The 22,215-nt window shown below is 40.3% G+C and overlaps 1 protein-coding gene across 2 annotated transcripts in view; it reads right to left on the reverse strand.

Annotated features, from left to right (window-relative positions):
* CACNA1C (calcium voltage-gated channel subunit alpha1 C) overlaps positions 1-22,215 on the reverse strand; it is a gene marked incomplete at its 5' end in the record, with an annotated part of 445,655 nt that overhangs the window by 391,031 nt on the left and 32,409 nt on the right. Inside the window, 2 exons of one of the 2 annotated variants that reach the window (XM_083461732.1) lie at positions 2,336-2,440; positions 6,989-7,311. The exons of the other annotated variant lie outside the window; for it this stretch is intronic. Coding sequence (XP_083317858.1) covers positions 2,336-2,440; positions 6,989-7,311 — 428 coding nt within the window. The remainder of the gene's footprint in view (positions 1-2,335; positions 2,441-6,988; positions 7,312-22,215) is intronic. 2 annotated transcript variants of the gene reach the window in all.

Consider the following 22,215-nt stretch of genomic DNA (forward strand, 5'->3'; position numbering starts at 1 on the left):
TGTACAAATCTTAAGAATGAGTAAGTCAATGCAATTCCACACAGACAGACTGACCATTTGTCAGGGCTGGAAAAATATGTATCAAATGCATTACTGCCTGGCAAAAGGCATGTTCCCATGTTACATTTAACTCAGTCTGCTTTTTCTCCCTCTGACTCCCTCTGTTGTCTTTGTTGAAATTACACTGTAAGCTTCTTGGGGCAGGGACTTGTGTTTTTGCTTATGATACTCTAAATAGCACCATGTACATTAACTTACTCACAACTAAAATAAAAAAATTCCTTCCAGTAGCACCTTAAAGACCAACTAAGTTAGTTCTTGGTATGAGCTTTCGTGTGCATGCACGCTTCTTCAGATACACACAACTACCAACTTTTACTCACAACTACCAACTTTTAGTGAGATAAACTATTGCCCATGACAAACCCATCAGCGTAAAAATGTGTTGCTAACAGCTATCTGCATATGCAGTCTAGGTACAAATATATTTTGTCAGTTATGCATTATCTGCATATCCAACCTAAATATAGGTATAGAAATCAAAATTCACAAAAGTCATGCACACATGCAACAGATTATTGCTTTTCTTTAGTACTTGCCTGGAGGAATCCCATTTCTATAACACTGTGAGCTGTATGTGTGTGTTTAATACTGGGTTTATGGCCAGGAGCAAATATCTACACCAACATCACTTCTAAATAGCCTGTACCTCAGTTCCAGCCTTTCACTTTTGTAGGTGGAAAACAGCAACATGTCACATGCACCAGTTCACTAACATCTTTCCTGCACATGCTTCACCTGATGGTAAAACCCTTCAAATCTTTAAAAAGGATTCCAAACCGGCCCCAGTTTTCTCTCTATCAAACTGCAAAGCAACAAAGAAAAGCTTACAACTTGCTAGGCAATAATTCCCCCAAAGATGCATTCCAAAGCCTTTGTTTTTTCTTCCACACACTCAAAGCTGCTTCATGAAAATACTTCATCATGGTGGCCAAGGCCTGAAGAATGGTTATACATGCTCATCTGTCTCTGTTTTGGAAAGGCAATTATTACTTTTCCAGCTCCATCCCTCTGCAAGTTTTCATTCCACCACCACCCCCTTTCATGCCAGTGATTCTCCTTTGGGGGCAAGTAAAAGAATAGCCACATTCTGGTCTTTCAAAAAACTCCATTGGTTAGTTCTGAATACTGGAATGAATGCAGACTCAGGCTTTCAGGCTTTCCCATTCATAGCTCTGGGAGTTCTGAGCTCAGTCAACCTCTCAGGAAAGAACAGGGGAAATAGCTTGTCCTGTTGTTATGGATTGCATTCCATTTGTCCAACTCTAAGTTTTGTTTCTTTCATATATTTGCTATGACTTCATGCTAAGCCAAATATAAACACATTTCCCTTTCTCCCCCCTGCCCCACACCCCAGCACCAGACAAGCTTATGCTGAAACACAGGCATTGCCATTTGCGTTTAGTAGAAACACTAATCATTCCAGGCAAGAATAGAAAAAAGTCACCATCTTTCAAAGGGCAAATTTATAATGAGAACACCTGCCAAGGTGCCCTAGAACATAGCCCTGAAACTGTTCATCACCCGAAAGGAAGGCTTGATCAATTAAATAATATCCCTTCATAAAACAGACACAGCAGAAAAAGCTCAGGAATGAAACAATTAACACCTACTAAGATAGATAGATAGATAGATAGATAGATAGATAGATAGATAGATAGCACTTTCACAATATACTCTGGCATTTTGTTAACAAAAGAAAAAAAAGCCAACAGCAAAAAGTCATAACCATAAATTCAAAAAACTCAAGGCATTATCTGCACTACAGACTTAAACCAGTTTAACTACCATTCCTTCTTATCGGGGAAAGTCTGGGAATTGTAACTGGAGGGAGTGGGGATGGGATTTTCTAGCACTGGGTAGTCAGTGAGGTGTCCTCTCATCATTCCTGACCCTTGGCCATGCCATATGGGGATGATGGGAGCTGCAGTCCAAGAGCATCTGGAGAGCACGACATTGGCTATCTTTGTTCTAGCAGAATGTTCAACATTCCACCAATCTGCAGTTCCCATGATTCTTTGGGGGAAGAGGTATGAAACTGATATCCATATGCAGTGCTGATAATGCCCACGTTTTCCCCCCTAGATGTAATCCTGATAAAACAAGTGCCAGCCTAAAGCCATGTAATCCAAACATCTTGGCTGCCATCTGATGTGACCATGTGATTTTTTTCTCCGGACTTCCCAAAAGCCACTGTGCTGAGTTTCAAACAACCTACCTATAAGTAAGTAGTAAAAGGTGTAACAACAAATAATGGTGAAAGTAAAGGACTTACCAGATTGGAATTAGTAGCATTGGAATCATCTTCTGGAAAGGGGATATAGATAGCTAAGGCCACACAATTGGCAAAAATAGTCAGTAAAATAATAATTTCAAATGGTCTGAGGAATGGAGTTAAGGAAGGTTGATTTTTTAATATATATATATATACACATGCATACATTATATTGGAAGAGGGGGAAGGATTTCAAAGAATTCTGTTTAATAAAGACATTCCTAATCCCTTGTATTTTGAAAAGAAACATATGCCTTTTAAAGTGCTTTTCAACCCTCCCAGCCAAGTTTCTTCCTAATATGTCAAAAGCACGGTAGGCCAGTCGCATGCCAGAGTAAACATAGATTTCTTAAAAGTTTTTTTTCTTTATTTAGATTTAATTTCAAGTTTATTTTACCCTCTCAGGCTGTGCTGTTATTTGACAGACAGCCCACCAAATTCTCTCTCTTTCTTATTGCATTTGCAATACAGTTGCAAACTGCCTATTATTGCTGTCATTTAAGAAAATATCTCCCAAATCTTAATACACAATGGTTCAGCATTTTTCAACCCTCTTTTGCCAACTTTTGAAAAGAAATTTAAGAGAGCAGTATTCAAAGAAGCACAAGGGGTTTAAAAGTTATGTAAGAGTTTATTTTTAACATTATTTTTAACATTCAGCGTCTCTTCATTCTAATCTCTGAGGATGTGTGTGTGTGTGTGTGTGTGTGTATAACACAAGGTTGTTAAAGGGCATTATTAAAATAAGTTGTGGCTTATTTTGCATACTTTCATACCAGAAATATGCCAAACAGTGGTGTCTATTTGAAAATGCATGTATTTGTTCAGAATACATTTCACCACTTAACTGTTCTCAAAGTGAATTCCCCATCATCAGTTTTTCACCTTAATCGGGTTGGGCAGAAAATGACTGAAACCTCATTTACTATTGGTTCCCCCTAATATCAATATCAGTACACCCACACTCTTGCTGAGCTGATGGACAGCACAGAGGTCCAATAGGACTGTACTCTCATTTCTTCCTAAGTTGTTCCCTGTGATTATTCTATTGGGCAAATAAAGGAACCACATGAAGACACCCAATTTGCAAAAACATTTCCTAAGAATGCTATGTGTCAGTAGAAGGTAAGGTTTTTGCAGGACAGTGGTGACACCCAGGGAGACCTGCACCCACCGCACCCCCCTTCATCCACCCCTGCGAGGGGAATTAGTGTCATTGCATATGGAGGCTTTCCATGTGTAGCTGACCCCATGTTGTTGTGTTTTTATGGCATCGTTTACCTATATGGATTAAGCCTTAGAAAGGGACTCTATCTATTGGTCAGCCAAGGCAATTGTTGCCTTGCTGGCCACAGAGAATAAGAAACAAAAAATAGACCCCTCCTTGCATATGACAATGCAAGTTTTAATTTGTGCTGGATAGTTCATGATCAGACTGAAATATTGAAAAGTAGGTCATTCTCAACTATAGAGAAAGCAATTAGCATCTGGTTACAGATGCACATTTTGTCCTCGTTGTTTCTGACAGCTAATGCCCTGTTTACAATTTTACGTTGACCTGTATAAGCTATTGTAAAGACACAAGAGTTCATAATCTCTGATCAATTCAATTAATAATAATAATAATAATGTGGTTGATGCACTTTTAATTTCTCATATGCACAACTTTTAAAGTTTTGTAGGTTTCCTTTTAGTACAAATTATGGAAGGTAAGAGAGTGAATGGTCAGAGGTAGGAGAATTTGTTATGCACAGCTGAAATGTTTCATTATGACCTGGCTTGAAAACCATTAATTAAGATATATTAAGCTCTATTTAATGGAGCTTTTTAGTGCAGTTTCACATTAGTTTTATACCAGGACTTGGTATATAGGGCAATAACAGCTGGAGAGAGCTGTTGTCCCTCATTGTCCTGCTTGCGGGCTTCCCAAAAGCACCTGGTTGGCTAATGTGGGAACCTCATGGGCCTTTTGTTCTGATCCAGCAGGGCTTTTCTTGCATTCACATCCTCTTGGGTGTGCAACAGAAATAGGCTGAAACTGTATTTTCAGTATGCGAAATGATTATAGCAACATATTTCCCCCTCTCATCTCTTCTTTCAGTAGAAAATGTATTAGTCTGCAGAAGAGTCCCAGTTTTGTACATTAAATGTTATCCCTTCCCCCCCAAAAAGGTGCACTTTAGCACAAACTATGTTGCTTACCAATGTTTTGAATTACTAAGACACATTAAGAACATTAGAATAGCCCTGTTTGAACATAAAACTAAACCATCGGTTATTAACTATGGTTATAGACTGCTCATTAACCAAGGTTTGTAGTTCGTTTATAAACCTTAGCTAATATTAACTATTGCTTAACTTTATGTGCAAGTCCAGACCTTATCCTTAATTATGGTTAAAGAGCTGCCACAGCCCGAAAGCTACAGAGCTGTAAGTGAAGAACAGCAATTCCCGGCTTGTGTTTCCTTTAACAGGGGGAGGACAAGAATGCAACAAGCCAAGGTTCACATTATGGTCTGCCAGACACACTAGCTTCCATTATCATGTGTTAACTATGGTTAACATTAACTATGGCTTAGCATTATTTACAAACTAGGCCAATATGTTGTTATATAAATTACAGTAGGGTGGAGTTGGTGGACTCACCAAAGAGATACTGTTTTTCAGCAACAAGTCCATAGTGGCCATAAGTATGTGCTCTGCTCAGGAACCTGGTATTTGAGGTGAGTCATTGAGAGGATTTCAACTGTTTATTTGTTATGTGTTTTCAGTAAGACCATTATCTCTCAAGAGATGAATACATTGCTCAGTCATTTTCAGCCTCCTACTTTACAACACATCAATCTGTTCAGCCAGCTCTGATTTCATACTTTATATCAGGCCTCCCCTTGTGGGCTCTGCCTAAAGATGTATGGTTGGCAAGGTGCCAAGCAAGTAACCAATATAGGTTTGCCGCCACCATCCCACTACCCATCCCAAATTAGCCATCCGTCATGGTTTTGAGTGTCTACGTTGGGAAGGATAACAAATAAAACTGCTTGAGAGGATTAAAAAACTAACACCTAAAAAACGGGGGGGGGGAATGAGTTGATGGAGAATATCTGTGAACCCTTTCTTGACCCATTTTTATCTCCACCCCAAATCCTGAAAGCAAAAGTTGATTTCACAGCATCTAATAAGATTATGGTACTTTGATAATATTTTTATTAAGATTATGGTACTTTGGGTTTTTTAAATCCATCATTCTGTTTGCTCCTCCAAGTTTCATTGAGAACAGTCTGTGCACCAGAGATTTAATCTCAGGCCCAAATTAGATAGAACAATGCCAGAATCTGTGTGTTTAAGCCCAGCTTTGTGTGCCAGCTTTGGCATTTTATCCCTTACTTGTTATGTCCAAAGTGGATTACATCCTGGCTTATTATCTGATATCAAACTAGAGTTTCCCAGTTTGCATGTAATGAAAATGTCTGTCTTAACACAAGCCACAAATGAAGTGCCAATGCCAGCATGCAAGAGAAGGGAGGGAGGAGAGAAGGGCAGGGCACTTTCTCCAACATGCATTCCAAGATTCATAGACCAAGCATTTTTTTAAAAAAAAAAAACCACCATCACCAAATACTTAGCATCAATGCCATCAGGTCCTGCTACCAGATCAGCTGTAATAGTAGCCAGATTGGCACTTAACAATAATCCTTTTGTTGCAGTTGCAAAATGGTGTTTTAGTGTAATAACCTTAAATACTTCTACTTGTAAAGGACCCCACTCCCAAGTGAATGTGCTTCAGACTGCAACCTACACCCTCCTATTACTATCAGCCTATTCCATGTGGACTTTGCCAAATAAAAGTTGCACAACTGAACAATATAGGTCAAGGTAAAACCATGGCTACATCAGAAAATCTGGATTAAGGGGGGGGGGAATCCAAATGGATTTTAAAGGCGTGGGTTCTTGAATACTTGGTCATTTGGTCATTTGAAATTGGGTTTATTTTTCAGGTCTAGAATATTTAATTGTTGAAAGATTATAAGACAATGGCTCTATTGGTATCCATCAACATAATTTACACAGCAGCCAAAAACCATATATTTTGTGCATAGGATGGCCCATGAATGCTCCTGCATTCTGCAGCAATTTCATGTTGCCACAAGTAGGAGTCCTTATGCTTTAAGAGTCTAGGCCTAGGTCCCGATGCATCTCCCCCCACCAATTTGGGCCCTGGCAAAAAACTAAGTGGGCACACCACTGGGGTTTAAACCCCTCTGCGAATACCCCTGGTGGGGGGTGTAAATTGGCCATTCCTTCCTCATCAAAATGGTCGTTTGATGAGGATGGAGGAGGTGATTCACCCCTTACTCAGCTTATCTGCAGAAATAAGCTGAAGAGGAAGGGCTTGTGTGCGTGTGTGTGTGCATGCACAAATGTTTAGGTGAGATGGTCACAGTCACTTTGGGTCACACCCACCACCAGCATGCAACCCCCAGAAGATTGACCAAGGTCATAAAAGATCTACTCCTGCTGATCTAGATGGAGACCAACCATATGTTGTTGCTCATATAGTTCCTTCTAGTGCTCCCTTCAACCTAATGCACATGCTTAGTCACATTCGTAAATCACATTTGCATACTGACTCATATCACTCCATCAAAAAGGATATTTCCATTCAACAATACTGATGCATGCCCTCCGGATGGGATTTTTCAGTGTTAGACACAGCAGTGCCCGAGGAGGACGTGTAGCTGTGGTGGTACCCTGTTTTTTCTGTTTCCCATACTGCTGCCGTTTCCTCTGTGTGGAGCTGGCAGTAGATATTGTTGCATTGCCGGCTGCACCCATCAATTTGGCCTGCCTGGCAGCATCGATAGCAGCCTGCCAGGAAAGGGCTGCACCTGGAGTAGCGATATGCTCAGGTGCAAGCCCTGCAGCTGCATTGGCATTCATGTTGGCATGAGCTGGACGGGGACTCGCATAGTTGGAACCTAGGAGAAAGAGGAGCAAAGATTAAATACATATGAATAGAACAGAGTTTGCAACAGCAACAAAAAATCTGATAAACATAATAGAATGATTCGTATATGCACATATAATAGCCAGTTACCAACATCCAGTCACACCCTAGTAGTGCGACCAAGAAACATGCCCTCCAATGCTGAAAATAGTGACATGCTTGAAATAAGTTTACTGGAGATCACCACTTGAACTTTCTGCACTTATGTATTGTTGAAGGCTCTATTATTTTGTATACTGCAGTCAATTACTCTGCTATAACCTGTATTCCACTCATTTATAAGTCACAACAGGTTTAGTGTTTGTTATTAAAACTATGTGGGAAAAAGAAAGGGGTGGACTATGTTAAGCAAGGTAGCCTTGAAAAGATCTGCAACACCTGGCAAGATTTCCTAGCCCTCTTTAGTGACAAGGAGAAGAATACAAGGATGACTGGCGCACAATTTTGCCTGGTAACTAAGCTCCCCTTCCATTTTTACTCCTTCTCCTCCTCATTTCTTATTTTGGCTTTTATTTTGGCTCATGTTGTTACTGTTTGGCTCGTAATTAGATGGGAGGAGGCACATGGGAGATTAGATGGTAGGAGGGACATAAAGACTGGGGGTGGCTGGGGTAAGTGGTGGGAAGGAGAGAAATGGCACATGTTGTTTAATATTTTGAGCACTACCAGCTTAGTGCTTGTTAAATCTAAAACAATAAAAATAATTGCTAACAAAAAAGTCAGTGAAGAAAAAAAAATGTATGGTTAATGCTATTCCAATGACCGCTCACCGGTTTCCCAGTGGGTGACAATTGCAGCCCCTCACTCTCAGCTTGCTTCCCCACCGGCCTGGGCACACATGTTTGCTGGCTGTTGGAAGGGAATCCCCCTTGGTCGGAGGGATCTTGGTGGGTGGTCTTCCTGCCCCAAAAGGTAATTTCAAATGAACCAATCCATGGCCCCTCCTGGAGGGCAGTGACTTTAAATTTCTGGTGTATTCTGGGTGCCCCCTTAGAGAGGTCTCGGTGGATGTCCCTGTCCAGAAGTCAAATGTGGGGCAGATGAACCATAGGGCTTCCAGCGGTGGCTTTAGGGCGGCTAACTCAATAGATCAACGTCTTGGGGACGCCACAATCCTTGGCATGAGCCTGAAGCAGTTCCAGCCCTACTGATTTCACCTACAGCTTTAATCCGTAAAGTTGTGGCCATTTTTAATCCAGATCATTATTTTCCTGAGTTTGTACTGTCTCACTTCACCATAGTATTAGTCCATGGTGCTGGGGAGGCACTGCAACTGGGATTGCCATTCAAAATCTAACTGAACAGCTGAACGCGTGAAATGGCAGACCATGCACTGCACTGTGCCTTAGTGCTCATGTTCATGTGCTCTAGAGACGAAAATGCATCCAGCACCATCCCTCCAATGTTTAAGTTCTAGAGATCCAGGGAAGGAAGCTGAACCTTGCAAAATGACAGCTGCAAAAAGCTACAGTAACAAGATATTAACAAGGTATCACCACACCCCCAGAAAGCAAAAAATGAACAAAATAGGAATAGTAGTTTAGAGGTAACAAAAACGGGCTGTGAGCAATGAATGAAAACTGGCAATGAACAGGGTAGTTTTGTGTCATTGCAGTGTGGGGAATCTCATACACCAGAGCAAGTTACTTGTTTTCCTTCCATCGTAATGATGGCCCTGAGTGAACGCTTTTAAAACGCTCGTATGGAGGGGGGGGACCACTGCACTTGGGGCTATGCAGCTATGGGGCTAAACCAACCCACTCCTGACACTGGGTGGCCTGTGGCCCCTGGGGGCCTTATGTAGGCCTTCCACACATACCCTGATTGTCATAGTAGTATTTTGCTAGTACACTTAATAAAAGCCCTTTGTCGCCAAGAGAGCTTGTGTTACAAGGCAAACGACATATGCAAATAAATAAATTTGCTTCAGTTTAGCCTTTCATTTGACAGTTAAACACCACGTCCTTCACCCCTTGCATGTAAACTGCCTATCAACTTTGCATACTCTTAAATTGTTACAATCTCCAGCCACTTGACACTGTTCTTTCTACCTGCTTATTTGGACCTACTTAGGAAATATGAAAGTTCACAAAGGTGAGCATAGATATTGGTCCTCCAAAAGCTAAACCTATTTTAGCACTTGATCAATCCGAAAAACACTATAAACAAAGATAGAGTGGCAGAGAAAATCTGACCTGACGTGTTCAGTGAAAAAATGGAGGTGAGAAGATGAGAGGTTTTATTCCTCAATCCTGCCTCCCCACACCCCAGCGATACAACCGCTACAGCTAGCTATCAAAAGCCAACAATTTAGCTATAAACAAAATAAATATTTTTTTTAAATGGGAAGACGGGGGGAGGAGATTATAAAAACTAGCTCAATAGGAAATATATGTTAAAAGCAAGCTAAATGAATAAAAATTTGGGAGCTTATTTAAAGGGGTTTTTTTTATACCATGCTGTGCTTGACCTATGGAATTTCCATATTAGTTGTACTGCAGTGATGCAAACAGAAGGCCCACCCAATAGTAGAAAAGTGTGGAGAAAGGTGTGTGAGGAGATGCTGCCACAAAGATAATGATGATTTAATTTATATATCAATATGCCAAAATAGGCTTCTATATGATCCACAGCTGAGTGAGTAAATAAATATTGGTTGCTGCTCATTTCTATATGCCTACATTTGTTCATGACTCTTTTCCTCCAAGCCTGTTGGCCATTACATTCTTTGTCCATTTGGTTGTTATCCTAGTACAAGCACTGGGTGTTAACTCAATATAAACATTCATTCTTGGATAGCTTTATCCATTAAGCATGTTTCCATTTGAAACCCTATTAAAAATGAAAGGCCATGCTGTGTTAATTTGGAGCCAAAGATATCAGTGTAGCCAGTGCATTCAGATCTTTTACTATGCCCTATAATAAAGTTCAACAGAATAACAAAAACCACATGCACTCCATTTTAAATAGTCAGGCAGAACTAGACTACTGGTAGCCATTGTGGTATACTCCAGATGTTGCCTGACTACAGCTCCCATTATCCTAGACCACTGACCATGCTGGCTAGAGCTGATAAGAGTTGGATTTCAACAACATCTGAAAGGTGCCACATTGGCTGCCCCTATTCCTAGACAAAGGCAGACTCTATTAGTTTTCTAGCTCATCAAGGTAGAAGTAGTAGTTATCCATAGCAAATCTTTGAGCAAAGTTTTTTATGTGTAATAAAGTTCACCATAGCATTAGTCCAGCAAAGAGGAAGTTCGTATTGAATGCATTTAAAGCTACCACTGCTATTTGGATGCAATGGTTTAGACCAGTGTTTCCCAACCTTGGGCCTCCAGCTGTTTTTGGACTACAACTCCCATCATCCCTAGCTAGCAAGACCAGTGGTCAGGGATGATGGGAATTGTAGTTCGAAAACAGCTGGAGGCCCAAGGTTGGGAAACACTGGTTTAGACTTACAATGGTAGGAAGAAGATTGCTTATGGAGAAATACTTTAATACGGAATGACATTCATGTGATCAAATAGTAGCATCTTAGCACCAACATTTGATAATCATGTCCAACAATTATTTTGATGGTTATATCATAGAACTGTATAGAATTACTAAAAGAAACTATGGATATCATTTCCATTTGAACACTTGGCCTTTTTAATAAGTTATATAATGGGACTAGTAACTGAAGATGCTGAACTGGTAATACACATATTAAAACTAGGAAAAATATAAATTGCATCAATATGGAAAATGCCAGAATAAAGAAAATAAAGAAGAAATTAAAAGCATAAAGAAATTATAGAATGTGACACGGCTAATGAAAATGGCATTGATACTGTCTGGAAACAATTGGAAGATAAACAATAACTTTGTAAATAACTTGGAATAATGTCTATTTTTTAGATTCAATATAGTGTTAACCAATGTTCTATAATATTCTTTGTGCATCCTCAAATTATTTTTTCTTGTTAAGTAAATAGTGATATAAATATTTGTTTTAATAGTAAGTATCGGAAGTGTACGTTTCAGCCATGGCATTGAACTTGTGGAATGTACCTTCTGAGGAAGGCACACCTGGCTCTTTTCACACTTGTTTCAGGCTAGAATAATTTTAAGCCTGTCTTACTTTTACTGATATCTGTGTGGGAGGTTTCAGGGTGGGTAAAAATGTAAAGTAAGAGTTAAAAACAAAAACAATCTCTGATGGGCAAAACCCTGTGCAACATTACATGCATACAGGTTCTATTGCTTTCATTGGGAATTTTCTGCTACCCAATTTGCAGCCAGTTATTTGAATGTTTCTCAAATCAGTTGAAATTTACTGTATATGTTTTTATATAATGCAAAGCAGGCATCAATGCCATAGCAAAATTGAATGCTCCTCTGCAAAGAGGATTAAGGTAAACCACCCAACAAAAACAAACAAACCTACCCCTCAACCCACAGATGCTCTGGGTAGTTTTAGACATGTGTTGTTCAAGGTCAGAAGCCAAGCACCACACATACGCATAGCTACGACTAATACATCACTGAAAACGTGTATGATTATTCAGTTAACAAAGACCCAATTACATGAAAAAAATCCAACACAAAACTACAACTTGCTAAGCTTATATGATTCTTCAGATTAAGCAAATCAAAACTGGCGATTTACCGAATGGTTGGAAAGAAATCCTTATCATTGTGCAAATACGATTTGTAGATCATACATTTACATCCATTTATTAATTTACAGAATGTAGTTTGTAATTAGATTTCAAAGTGCTTTAGAAAACAACATCTTAATTACAGAGGTAAGAATGGGTGTGTGTGAATAATTGGGTTTTTCATCAGGCAAAGCAATGCCTCCTCACAAACAAATTTAATGCAAGATGTATGAAGAAGGCACCCTGCCAATCTCTCACAACAGGAATGTTTGGATTCTGCGAGTTACACATAAAATGCATGTTTGAAGTTAGGTAGCATAGCAAGAAAGTGCTCCTCTGAATTCCCTTGCATGACTTGTTAGAGCCAACTCATTTCAGTCCCAGCAAGTACCATCTTCATCCCTACAGACCTGCCAGAGTTAAGATCCGCAGAGAGTTTAGGGCTTTACACACCAATGTGAGCAGCTTGTATTAGGCCCCAAAATTAACAGCAGACTTGTTTTTGTTCTGGTGTATGCAATGCTTTTTTCTGTTTTGCAGCTGTGCGATATGTTGTTCACATTGTATTGTAATGGCCATTGGCTACAAACAACAAAACTGTTTGTTAATCAGAATCCCAAATCATGAAAGAGGGAGCATATACAGCAAACTTCGCTGTCCAGGTGTTTCCCCTCACCTTCATGCAGGGTTGCCATATGTCCAGCAACAACTTTGATTCCCCCCCCCCCAAAAAAACACTTTTGTGTGTCTGAACCTTATGCACGAGAAGGGAAGAATAATGTGAGTGGGAGTGGAAATTAGTATTGTGAAGGGTATATGTATGTTTCTTGTGTGTACCTGGTATTTCTATTGTTTTTAATTAAAAAAACTAGTGTTTCTTGTGCATCTGGATTTTTTTAATTGAAATTTTTGTGTGTGTGTATCATGGTCAATTAAAATTTCACATTCAAACAATTATAAACACATAGGTCCAGTGCTAGCCCTAGTTAGACTTTGTAATCAATAAAAAGGCCACATAAAGTTCACACTGACTTTACAAGACTAGAGAAAATGGAAGGATATTCTAGAGGTCGTACAGCATCACCTCAGCTGTGTTAGCAAACACTTTTCACAGCAGGGAATGGAGCATGTACTTGAAAAGAACAATTTTCAAATTACAAGGCCTACCTAGTTATACCAATCAGCCACTAGCTGAGAAAACAACTCGCCAACAGCCCTACTTTAGAATTCCTCTGTCACATGTCCTGAAAATTCTATTAGAGATGTTTTCTTTATCTGTGACCAGCCTGTGGCCCCTGTTGTGGTATATTGGCAATAATTATATTAAGAAGCTAGATTGCCCTATAGCTGTGTAGATATGAAACAGCTGTAATTATTCCTTCACAGCACATAAGAAATTTATTCCGTTTGTCTGAGCACTGGCTGTCCTTGAGAGACTGCAGCTCCTTTCACCTCATAAAAGGTGTTGTGTATTTTGAAAAGGCAGGATACAGTAGAAGGAAGTTCCCATATAGGAGGCAGAGGAGCTGGGTCATCCCTCATAGAAAAATGAACTTGCAGGTTTGCACAGATTGTGCCCTGATTTTCAAAAGGATTACTACCCAAACACAGTGAAGTCATTTTATGCAAAGAGATTAATTGCAGCCTTGTGAGTCAATATACAACGGGAAAGAGACCAAATCCAGGAAAACAACTTGAGAGGAGATTAATATGTATTGAAGGAAAATGAACAGAGTGTCTAGTTCTTCTTAGATGACTGTTGCTTTCATGTTGTTCATCCAAAACTAGAAGTAAATCAAAGAGCACAGTATCTAATTGGGAGTAGAGGAGTGTGATCTAGGTGTACTCAGATAGCTCAGACTAAATCCATTGTAAAGAAATCCCTTCAGTGAAGCACTTTTCATTTCCCTGAAATGAATCCTACCTGTTTTTGCTTCTCCTACCTTTGTCCAAAGTTTGAATGCGGTACATTTCTCTAGCAATTTGGGAGGTGGAGATCCCTTCCATACAATATTATCCCCAGGCTGCAAAGCTCCTCTTTATTATGTGGGGATATGGACACCCCCTTGCTGTGGCTTGAATAAGGAAATACATGCAAATGAGAGCAATACCCTCCCGGAAAAAGGCTCCAATCATTGCATGCTTGAAACTTAAGAATGCCACTTCCATTGGGCCTCTTTGTTTCTACTATAATAACATGCACCATAATGGAGTCCTCTGGCTTGAATTAATTTCAAATGATCACTCTCTAATGGCAGATTTATATGAGCAAATATTGCAGATATTGATTACTGATAAGGACCTGTCTCTTTTATGAGACTCCAAGTCTGCAGACATTAACCATACTAAATAACTATAGGCAGTAACAAATGACTTGATCTCCAGGCAGTTTATAGAAACAGCTTCAATTAGAAACACTAGCACTCAACGAAAGCTGGAAAAAAGCTAGCCAATTCCAAAAGCAGAGTTATTTCTAAAGGTTGTAGAGAACTATAGGCAGAGTGCTAGAAACCCAATAGAGCTGTTGATAATGGCCATTTGAATGGCCAAGTGTTTGAGATTTTTATCTATCCAAATTGGCGTCCTTTCATTTTCAAGGCATGAAAGTTAATTTCAAGATTTAACAGTATCATCAAAATCCTAAACACAAGATTCCAAATACAGATTTGTAAAGCATCCTTAATGCAGCCTGTCAAACGGGACTGGAATGTGAGTCAAATACATGCAGTGACCAATTTAGCGCATCCAAATGACATGCAATTGCACACACATCCAAGGCGCTGGTCCCAGAAGTAGTCCCCAAACATCATGAAGACATCATGACAAGGAGCAGGGCAGGGGGTCCGGAATGGGCAGGGGTCCAGAACGGAACCCCCATGCAAAACCAGTATTGCCTGTATTGAAGCGCCAAATTTATTTATTTACCGTATTTTTCGCCCTATAGGACGCACTTTTTCCCCTCAAAAAATGAAGGGGAAATCTGTGTGCGTCCTATGGGGTGAATACAGGCTTTCGCTGAAGCTTGGACAGCGAGAGGAGTCGGTGCGCACTGACCCCTCTCGCTCTTCAGGCTTCAGGAAACTATCCGCAAGCCTGGGGAGCCCACGGATAGCAGCCTGCCGCCCGGCACGCAGGGCGCCCTGAAGCAGAGCGCCCCTCGCGCCGGGGAGACATCCGCAGCATGGGGAACCCTGCGGGAGTTCCCGCAGGGCTCCCTACGCTGCGGATAGCAGCCTGCCGCCCGGAGCGCAGGACACCCTGAAGCAGAGCGCCCAGCGCACCAGGCAGACATCGGCCAGCCCCACAAGCTCGGGGGACAGCGGGGAGGCGCAGCGCTGCCATACTGCTGTTCCCCGACCTGGTTTTGGGGAGGGGGAATAAAGGGATTTTCCCCCCTTTATTTCCCCCCCCAAAAAAACTAGGTGCGTCCTATGGGACGGAACGTCCTATGGGACGAAAAATACAGTATTTATTTCACAAAATTTATACACCTTTTGGTTGTAAAAAACAACAACCCTCAAAGCAGTTTACAAAAGGATAAAACAATAAAAATCCATTTTAAAATTACCTCCATACTTTAAAACATGCAAAATCAAAATACTAAAACAGATTAAAATTATCTCAACTATCTAAGCATCTAGGTAGGCTTGTCTAAATAGTAATGTTCTTAGCAGGTGCCATAAAAAGTACAGGCACCTGCTTAATATCAACAGGTAGGGAGTTCCAATGGTTGCTGCCACACTAAATGATGCAGTTCTTACAAATGTGGAATGGGTATCATGTGGCACCTGTAGTAGTGCCAATTCCACCATGGGTGCATGTGGGGTAAGGCAATCTTGTAGGTAAACTGGTCCCAAGTTGTTAACAGCTTTCTATACAAATAGTAATACCTTGAACTTGCCCCAGTAGCAAATCTGCAACCAGTGCAGAAGCCTGAACACAAGTGGTATGTGCACCACTCCTGTCAGCAATCATGTTGCAGCATTTGCACTAACTGTAGCTTCCAGATCAAGCATGAGGGAAGCCCTACACAAAGTGCATTGTAGTAATCCAGTCTTGGAGTAACCAGCACATGAAATACCGTGGCAAGGCTTTTCAGGGATGGTCATAGCTGCTGAACCAGTTGTAGTTAGTAAAAGGTACTTCTAGCCAGTGAGGCTACCTCAGCCTCCCTTGACAGAGCTGGTTCAAGAAACACCCCCAAACTGTGAACCTCCTCTTTCAGGAGAATGCAGCTCCATCCAAGGTAGGCCACTGACCAACTTCTCAGACCAACAGTGCTTCTATCTTGCTGGGATTCAAGCTCAGATTGTTTTTCCTCATACATTTCACTACCGTGTCCAAGTAATGGCCTAGGGGCTACACAGCCTCTCCTGATTCAGATGCTGTAGAGAAATAGAGATGAATGTCATCAGCATACTTTGCTCTGAAACTCCTAATGACCGCTCCCAATGGCTTCATGTAGGTATTAATTAGCAATGGAGATAAAATAATCCCCTGTGGCACCCCATTACGTAGCCACCAGTGGGCTACAAGGCACTCTCCCAATGCTACTCTCTGGACTTGGTGCTGAAGGTAGGATTTGGAACCACAGTTCCTCCAGTTTCCATTCCCTGGAGCAGTCCAGGAGGATACTATTGTTGATGGTATCAAAGGCCGACTAGAGATCAAGAACAGAAGAAAGGTTGCATTCCCTCTGTCCCACGCTCTGCAAAGTTCATCCATCAGAGTGACCAAAGCCAACTCAGTTCCACAGCCAGATTGGAATGGATCTAAATCATTTGTGTCCTCTAAAAATGTCTGCTCCTGCCCCACCACAGCTCTCTATACAACCTTCCCACAAAGGTGAGAATATGCAACTGCAACAAGTGCAGGGTCAAGAGCACTTTGAAGCTCAGCAACTTTATTCACAGAGTGCATAGCCAGTTGATCAGAGCTGGAGAGCAGGTCTTTGAGTGCTCCAGAGTTCCCCACCAGCACCACACACACTCAGTCAGTAACCTCCAAGCCATCCAAAATAACTCTGTTGGTCAGCTATTAGAGGACACAATGCAAGCTGCAAAATGAGTCTTCTTCACAGCACACACTGCCATACAGTAGGCATGATTATGTGTTCTTACCAGTGTTTGGTCAGCTTCAGAGTACCAAGGAGCTGCTCGGGCTCCAAAATGCCAGAGAAGGTGCTCAGCAGCAATAATGTCAACCGCCTGTTTCATCTCACCATTCCATAGTGAGATGAGGGCTTCAACAGGATCACGAGCTTTTTCCACTAGAAAATCCCCCAGAGCTTCAGTAACACATCAGGTTCCATCAGTCTCTGAGGGCTTCACTTCTGTATCCTGACTGGGGCACCTCTGCCCCTATGTAACCCGCAAGTGGCAACCCAGTGACCCAAATATTGTCAATTGGCTGTTATGATTCCATGATTCTATTATATAAAGTTGTTTGACCATAGCAAAATATTCCAAAGCAGAATGGCCTACTTCTTAATTGCAATATGGCGTCATCTGAGGTTCTTTGCTCCTTAGCCATGCAAGGGTCTGGACACATATGCATGGAAACACAACACACATGTTGAAATGTAAAAGCAGAGGTCCCCCACAATAAAATGTAACATTGACTAGATTTTAAAACGAACTTTTGTCTTAGGTTAGACAAAAGGCATGTGTCCTATTTGCTTAAATTCATTTTAAACAACATTTGTGATTGTTTGGTCTGTCTCCCAGGTTCCAAATAAAAGCCAAGAACAGTTCATTCTTTCAAACATCCATGGCATATGTTTATATCTGCATAACATTTTTTAGTTATAAATAACGGGTGGTATCCAACATTAGTCATAATCAAAGTAAACTCATTGAAATTAATAAACACATATGTACATTAATTTCAGTAGGTTTACTCTGGGTAGAATTTGGTTGGATACAACCCAATAGTTTTATTTGTTGACAAATTAATGGACATTATCAAAAGGGCAATATGGACATTATCCATATAACATTATAACTTTATACATTATAACTGAGCATTATCAAAAGGGTAATATGAGGAATACCATGTGTGCACTGAGATTGTCTATGGGTTTCTTCCCACTGCAGCCCATTGTTGCACCCTCCCGCCAAAAAAAATATATCTTGTGAGAACTGACTCACCGGTAGGTGTGAGGAACCTTTGGTTCTCCAAATGTTGCTGAGTTACAACTCCGGTTAGACCCAGCAAGCATGGCAAATGACAAGAGGTGGTGGGAGCTGTAGTTCAGCAACATCTGGAGAACCAAAGATTTAGCACACACGGTTCAGAGCAAGAATCAAAAGCACCAGGAAGGGATGCAGCTAGAAATAAATATCATCCAACCGCCTTCACCTATGTATGTGGGAAAGCACGCACCGAAGGGCGAGGGATGCTGGCCATAACTTAACAAAAACAGTTAAATTACTTGATTTAATTAGGTAAGAAAGTAAGGTAAAGGACCCCTGGACATTTAAGTGCAGTCAAATTCGACTATGGGATGAAGTGTTCATCTTCGCTTTCACGTTGAGGGAGCTGGTGTTTGTCTGCAGACAGCTTTTCTGGGTCATGTGGGCAGCATGACTAAACCACTTCTGGTGCAACAGAACACCATGACGGAAGCCAGAGCACACAGAAACATCATTTAATTTAATTATTTGATTTAATTATTCAAATTGAATTCATTAGACAGATTTATCTAGAATGGAAGTAATGTGAATGTGGCCCGAAGAACTTGATGCAGGGGAGATGGTAGTACCTAGCAGACTGGATGACCAGATTTTCCCCTCCCCCAGCCCATGTGACATGGAGGATGGAGCAAGCTTGTTTTCTCCTGCCCCGGAGGCTATTTGAAGATGGCTATCATATCCCACTTCAGTCTCCTCTTTTCCAGGCTAAACATACCCAATTACATCAACCCTTCCTCACTAGGTTTGCTTTCCAGGTTTCCCTTGGTCATTTTGGTCGCCTCCTCTGCACACGTTACAGCTTGTCAATATCATTCTTAAATTGTAGTGCCCAGAACTAGACACAATATTCCAGATGTGGTCTGACCAAAGTGGAATAATGTGGTGCTATTACTTCCCTTGATCAGGACACTATACTTCTGTTGATGCAGCCTAGAATAGCATTAGCTAGGAGCAGAACCAATGGTTTCAAATTACACGAATGGGCATTCCGACGAAACATCAGGGTGAACTTTCTGACAATAAAAGCTGTTTGGCAGTGCAACAGATTCAAGGTGATGGACTCTCCTTCATTGGAGGTTTTTTTTTTAACAATGAAGAAGATGGATGGCCATTTGTCACAGATGCTTTAGTTGGGATTCCTGCATTGAAGGTTGGACTAGATGACTCACAAGGTCCCTTCTAACTGTACAATCCTATGACTGTATGATACTATAAAGTACATTGATTTAAGCTATTTTCTTCAGGTAAATTGATAGGCTGAGTCTAAGACTCAGTGTTACAGCTAATAAAAATTCTTAAAGAGTATAGAAAGTTACTGTGTTGTTGCAGCCTGGTGGCCAGTGCAGAATTATAGTTCTGAGACTCCAGTTGGCTTAAACTCAAGAGCTGGCCTTCAGCTTAACTGTATCATGAATCCAGATGTTAAATGGTAGTCTCTCTGGGGAAAAGATTTATTTTTGTTTCGGTAACATTGTAGAACTTGCAATATATTTTTAAATATAACATACCGGCAGAGCTTTAACAGTTAAAACTAAATGTCAGAAAATGTAAAAGTTCAGCTGCTTCTTACAGTAGGAATTAAGCCACACAGCAGAAACTCCTTACTACAGTATACGTTTTACAGCCAAGTCATCCAAAATCCTGCATACACTGGCTATAAAATCTTTACAATAGCTTTTTTTACAAATAATTAATGTAGCATAAGCTACATTAATTATATTAAATCCAGTATCACAGCAGTTAAAAAACTACATTCAACCACTGCAAACTAATGCTACCATGAGGACTGTAATTTTTATATTTCCTGACTTTATTTCATTATTTTCAACATAAATGTTCTCTAGTGCCTCGGCAATTTGCATCCAGTTAACTTTTAAAGAGAGAGAATATAAAACAGCTGTAGTACTGTAGAATACATAACCAAGTTACAGAACTTTTTCTGAAAAATGTAACACCACAATCCTATTCCTGTTACTTAGAACAAAATCCCATTGTGCTCAATGAAGCTTATGCTCAGGTAAGTATGCATTGAACTGCAACCTTTTGTTACAAGCTTTCATGGACCACAGCCCACTTCATCAGATGCATGGCGTATGAACTGAAAATCCCACGCCATCCAGGCATTTGATGAAGGGGTCTCTAGTCCAATAAAGCTGATGCCACAATAAAATTTCTTAGTCTTCAAGGTGTCAGAAGACACTTGGTGGTTTTGGTGACAAAAACTAACATACTCCTCTGTAAAGCTTTGTTATATATCTTAAAAATATAAAGCCAAAACATGTCTGCCACATTCTCCCTTGATTATTGTCTTTTAACCTTACCTCAGTAGAAACAATCAGCTTCTGAGAGCTACCCAGTTTACAATTTCATTTGTGCTTTTTTCGCTAATCAATCAACTAGAGCGGGGGATGGGGGGACAGAGCTGACTCATGGCCTGCAAAATGAATATTGGGCCTACAATATCAACTCTTCCTAAAATAGGTCAAATCTGAAGATTTTATGACATCAATTGGTTTGTACCAAAACGAACTGCAGCCTAAAGTAGAGTATTATAGTATAGACACTCTTTGTTTAAGAATTACAACAGACATTTCTGACAGAAAAAGACATTTCTGACAGAAAATGAGAGGGGAAGTCATATGCATTATAAATTTAAATTATTCATTTAACAAAGGAATCTTGGGAAATATATTTATCTGGAAGGACTAGGAACTCTCAGCATCTACACAAATTACAGCGGAGTCTAGCTGGCTACATTTCACATTGTTATATATATGAAAAGATGAGAATTCCGTGAAGAGAAAACTCTTGAAGAAAGAATAACTGAATCCACTGGATGAAAGTAGCAAGATTACCTCAAAGATCAGCAGGGCCTAACAAACGTATTCTTTCTATCTCAGAGGACTATGATGAAAATGAAAATTAATCAGAAACACAGTAAAATTAGTTGCCTGCTTTGACAAGTAACATACAGTCTATACTAAACAACATTGTCTGATAGGTTAAGTTGGCAAATGTTATTATGTAATTATCTATTTAGAGTTTAGAGTTCCTCTTGTAATTCTAAATGAATATGCAGTTGGTTCCTTTTAAAGGATTACTTCTGTATATTTGTAATTTGTTTTAAGCCACTTTGATTATTGTCATTGCAACAGAAGAACAGGATATAAACCTTTTAACTATATAATATCAAATGTCACATAATTGTGCAATTGCTATCAATTTTAACGTCTTACGCTGCCTCTACTTTGAGCCCTTGGAATGGCAGAATCCTGTCAGCTGAGGAAAGCAGAAAGAGTGCCTCAGAAATCAATAGAACTAATGAATATGATTTAAAAATATTTGTTATAGTCTTAGATGATTAGTTTATATATATCACATTTTCCACCAATACATTTGTGTCCAAGGTGGTTCATCTATTCTCCTCAGATTTCTTTACCAAAGAAATCCAAACTCAGGAACAACAGCACAAATTTGCATAAGGAAAGAACTGCCAACTAACATTTACTGTTTGGAACTTAACACTCAACCCACATGTCATTTTCACCTGGACAATACAGGAACTGAAAATCTATGTTCGGAGTAATGTTTGACTCAAATCCTCAAAATCCAGGAATGCCTGGGGAACATAGAAGATGGGTTTGAGCAATATTTTCCTTTCTCTATCCAGACCCCTTCTCTATGGCTTGGCTGACTCATGCTTGTTCTGATTGGCTCCACCAGAAAGCATGAAGGAGAAGGAGGAGAGAGGTAGATGGGAAAGAAAGAAGCAGTCCTTGCTTCAGGGCTGGCTGCCAAGTTAAAAACATTAAAAGAACCCTACTAGTCCACCTAGTGAGCCCAGGATCTTGTTTGCAATGGCAGCCAGCCTGATGCCTCTGTGAAGTTTATAAGAAGAGCATGAAAGCAAACACCAGCACCTGTTTTCTTTCCCCAGTATTTGGTATTCAGTAATTCACTGCGTTTAGACTTGGAGGATACTTTAAGTGATCTTAGCTAATAGGCACTGGAAGACCACTACCTCTGTAAATGTAT

The sequence above is a fragment of the Podarcis liolepis genome (assembly GCF_965112155.1).
Source record: "Podarcis liolepis genome assembly, chromosome: 10".
Taxonomy (NCBI): Eukaryota; Metazoa; Chordata; class Lepidosauria; order Squamata; family Lacertidae; genus Podarcis; species Podarcis liolepis.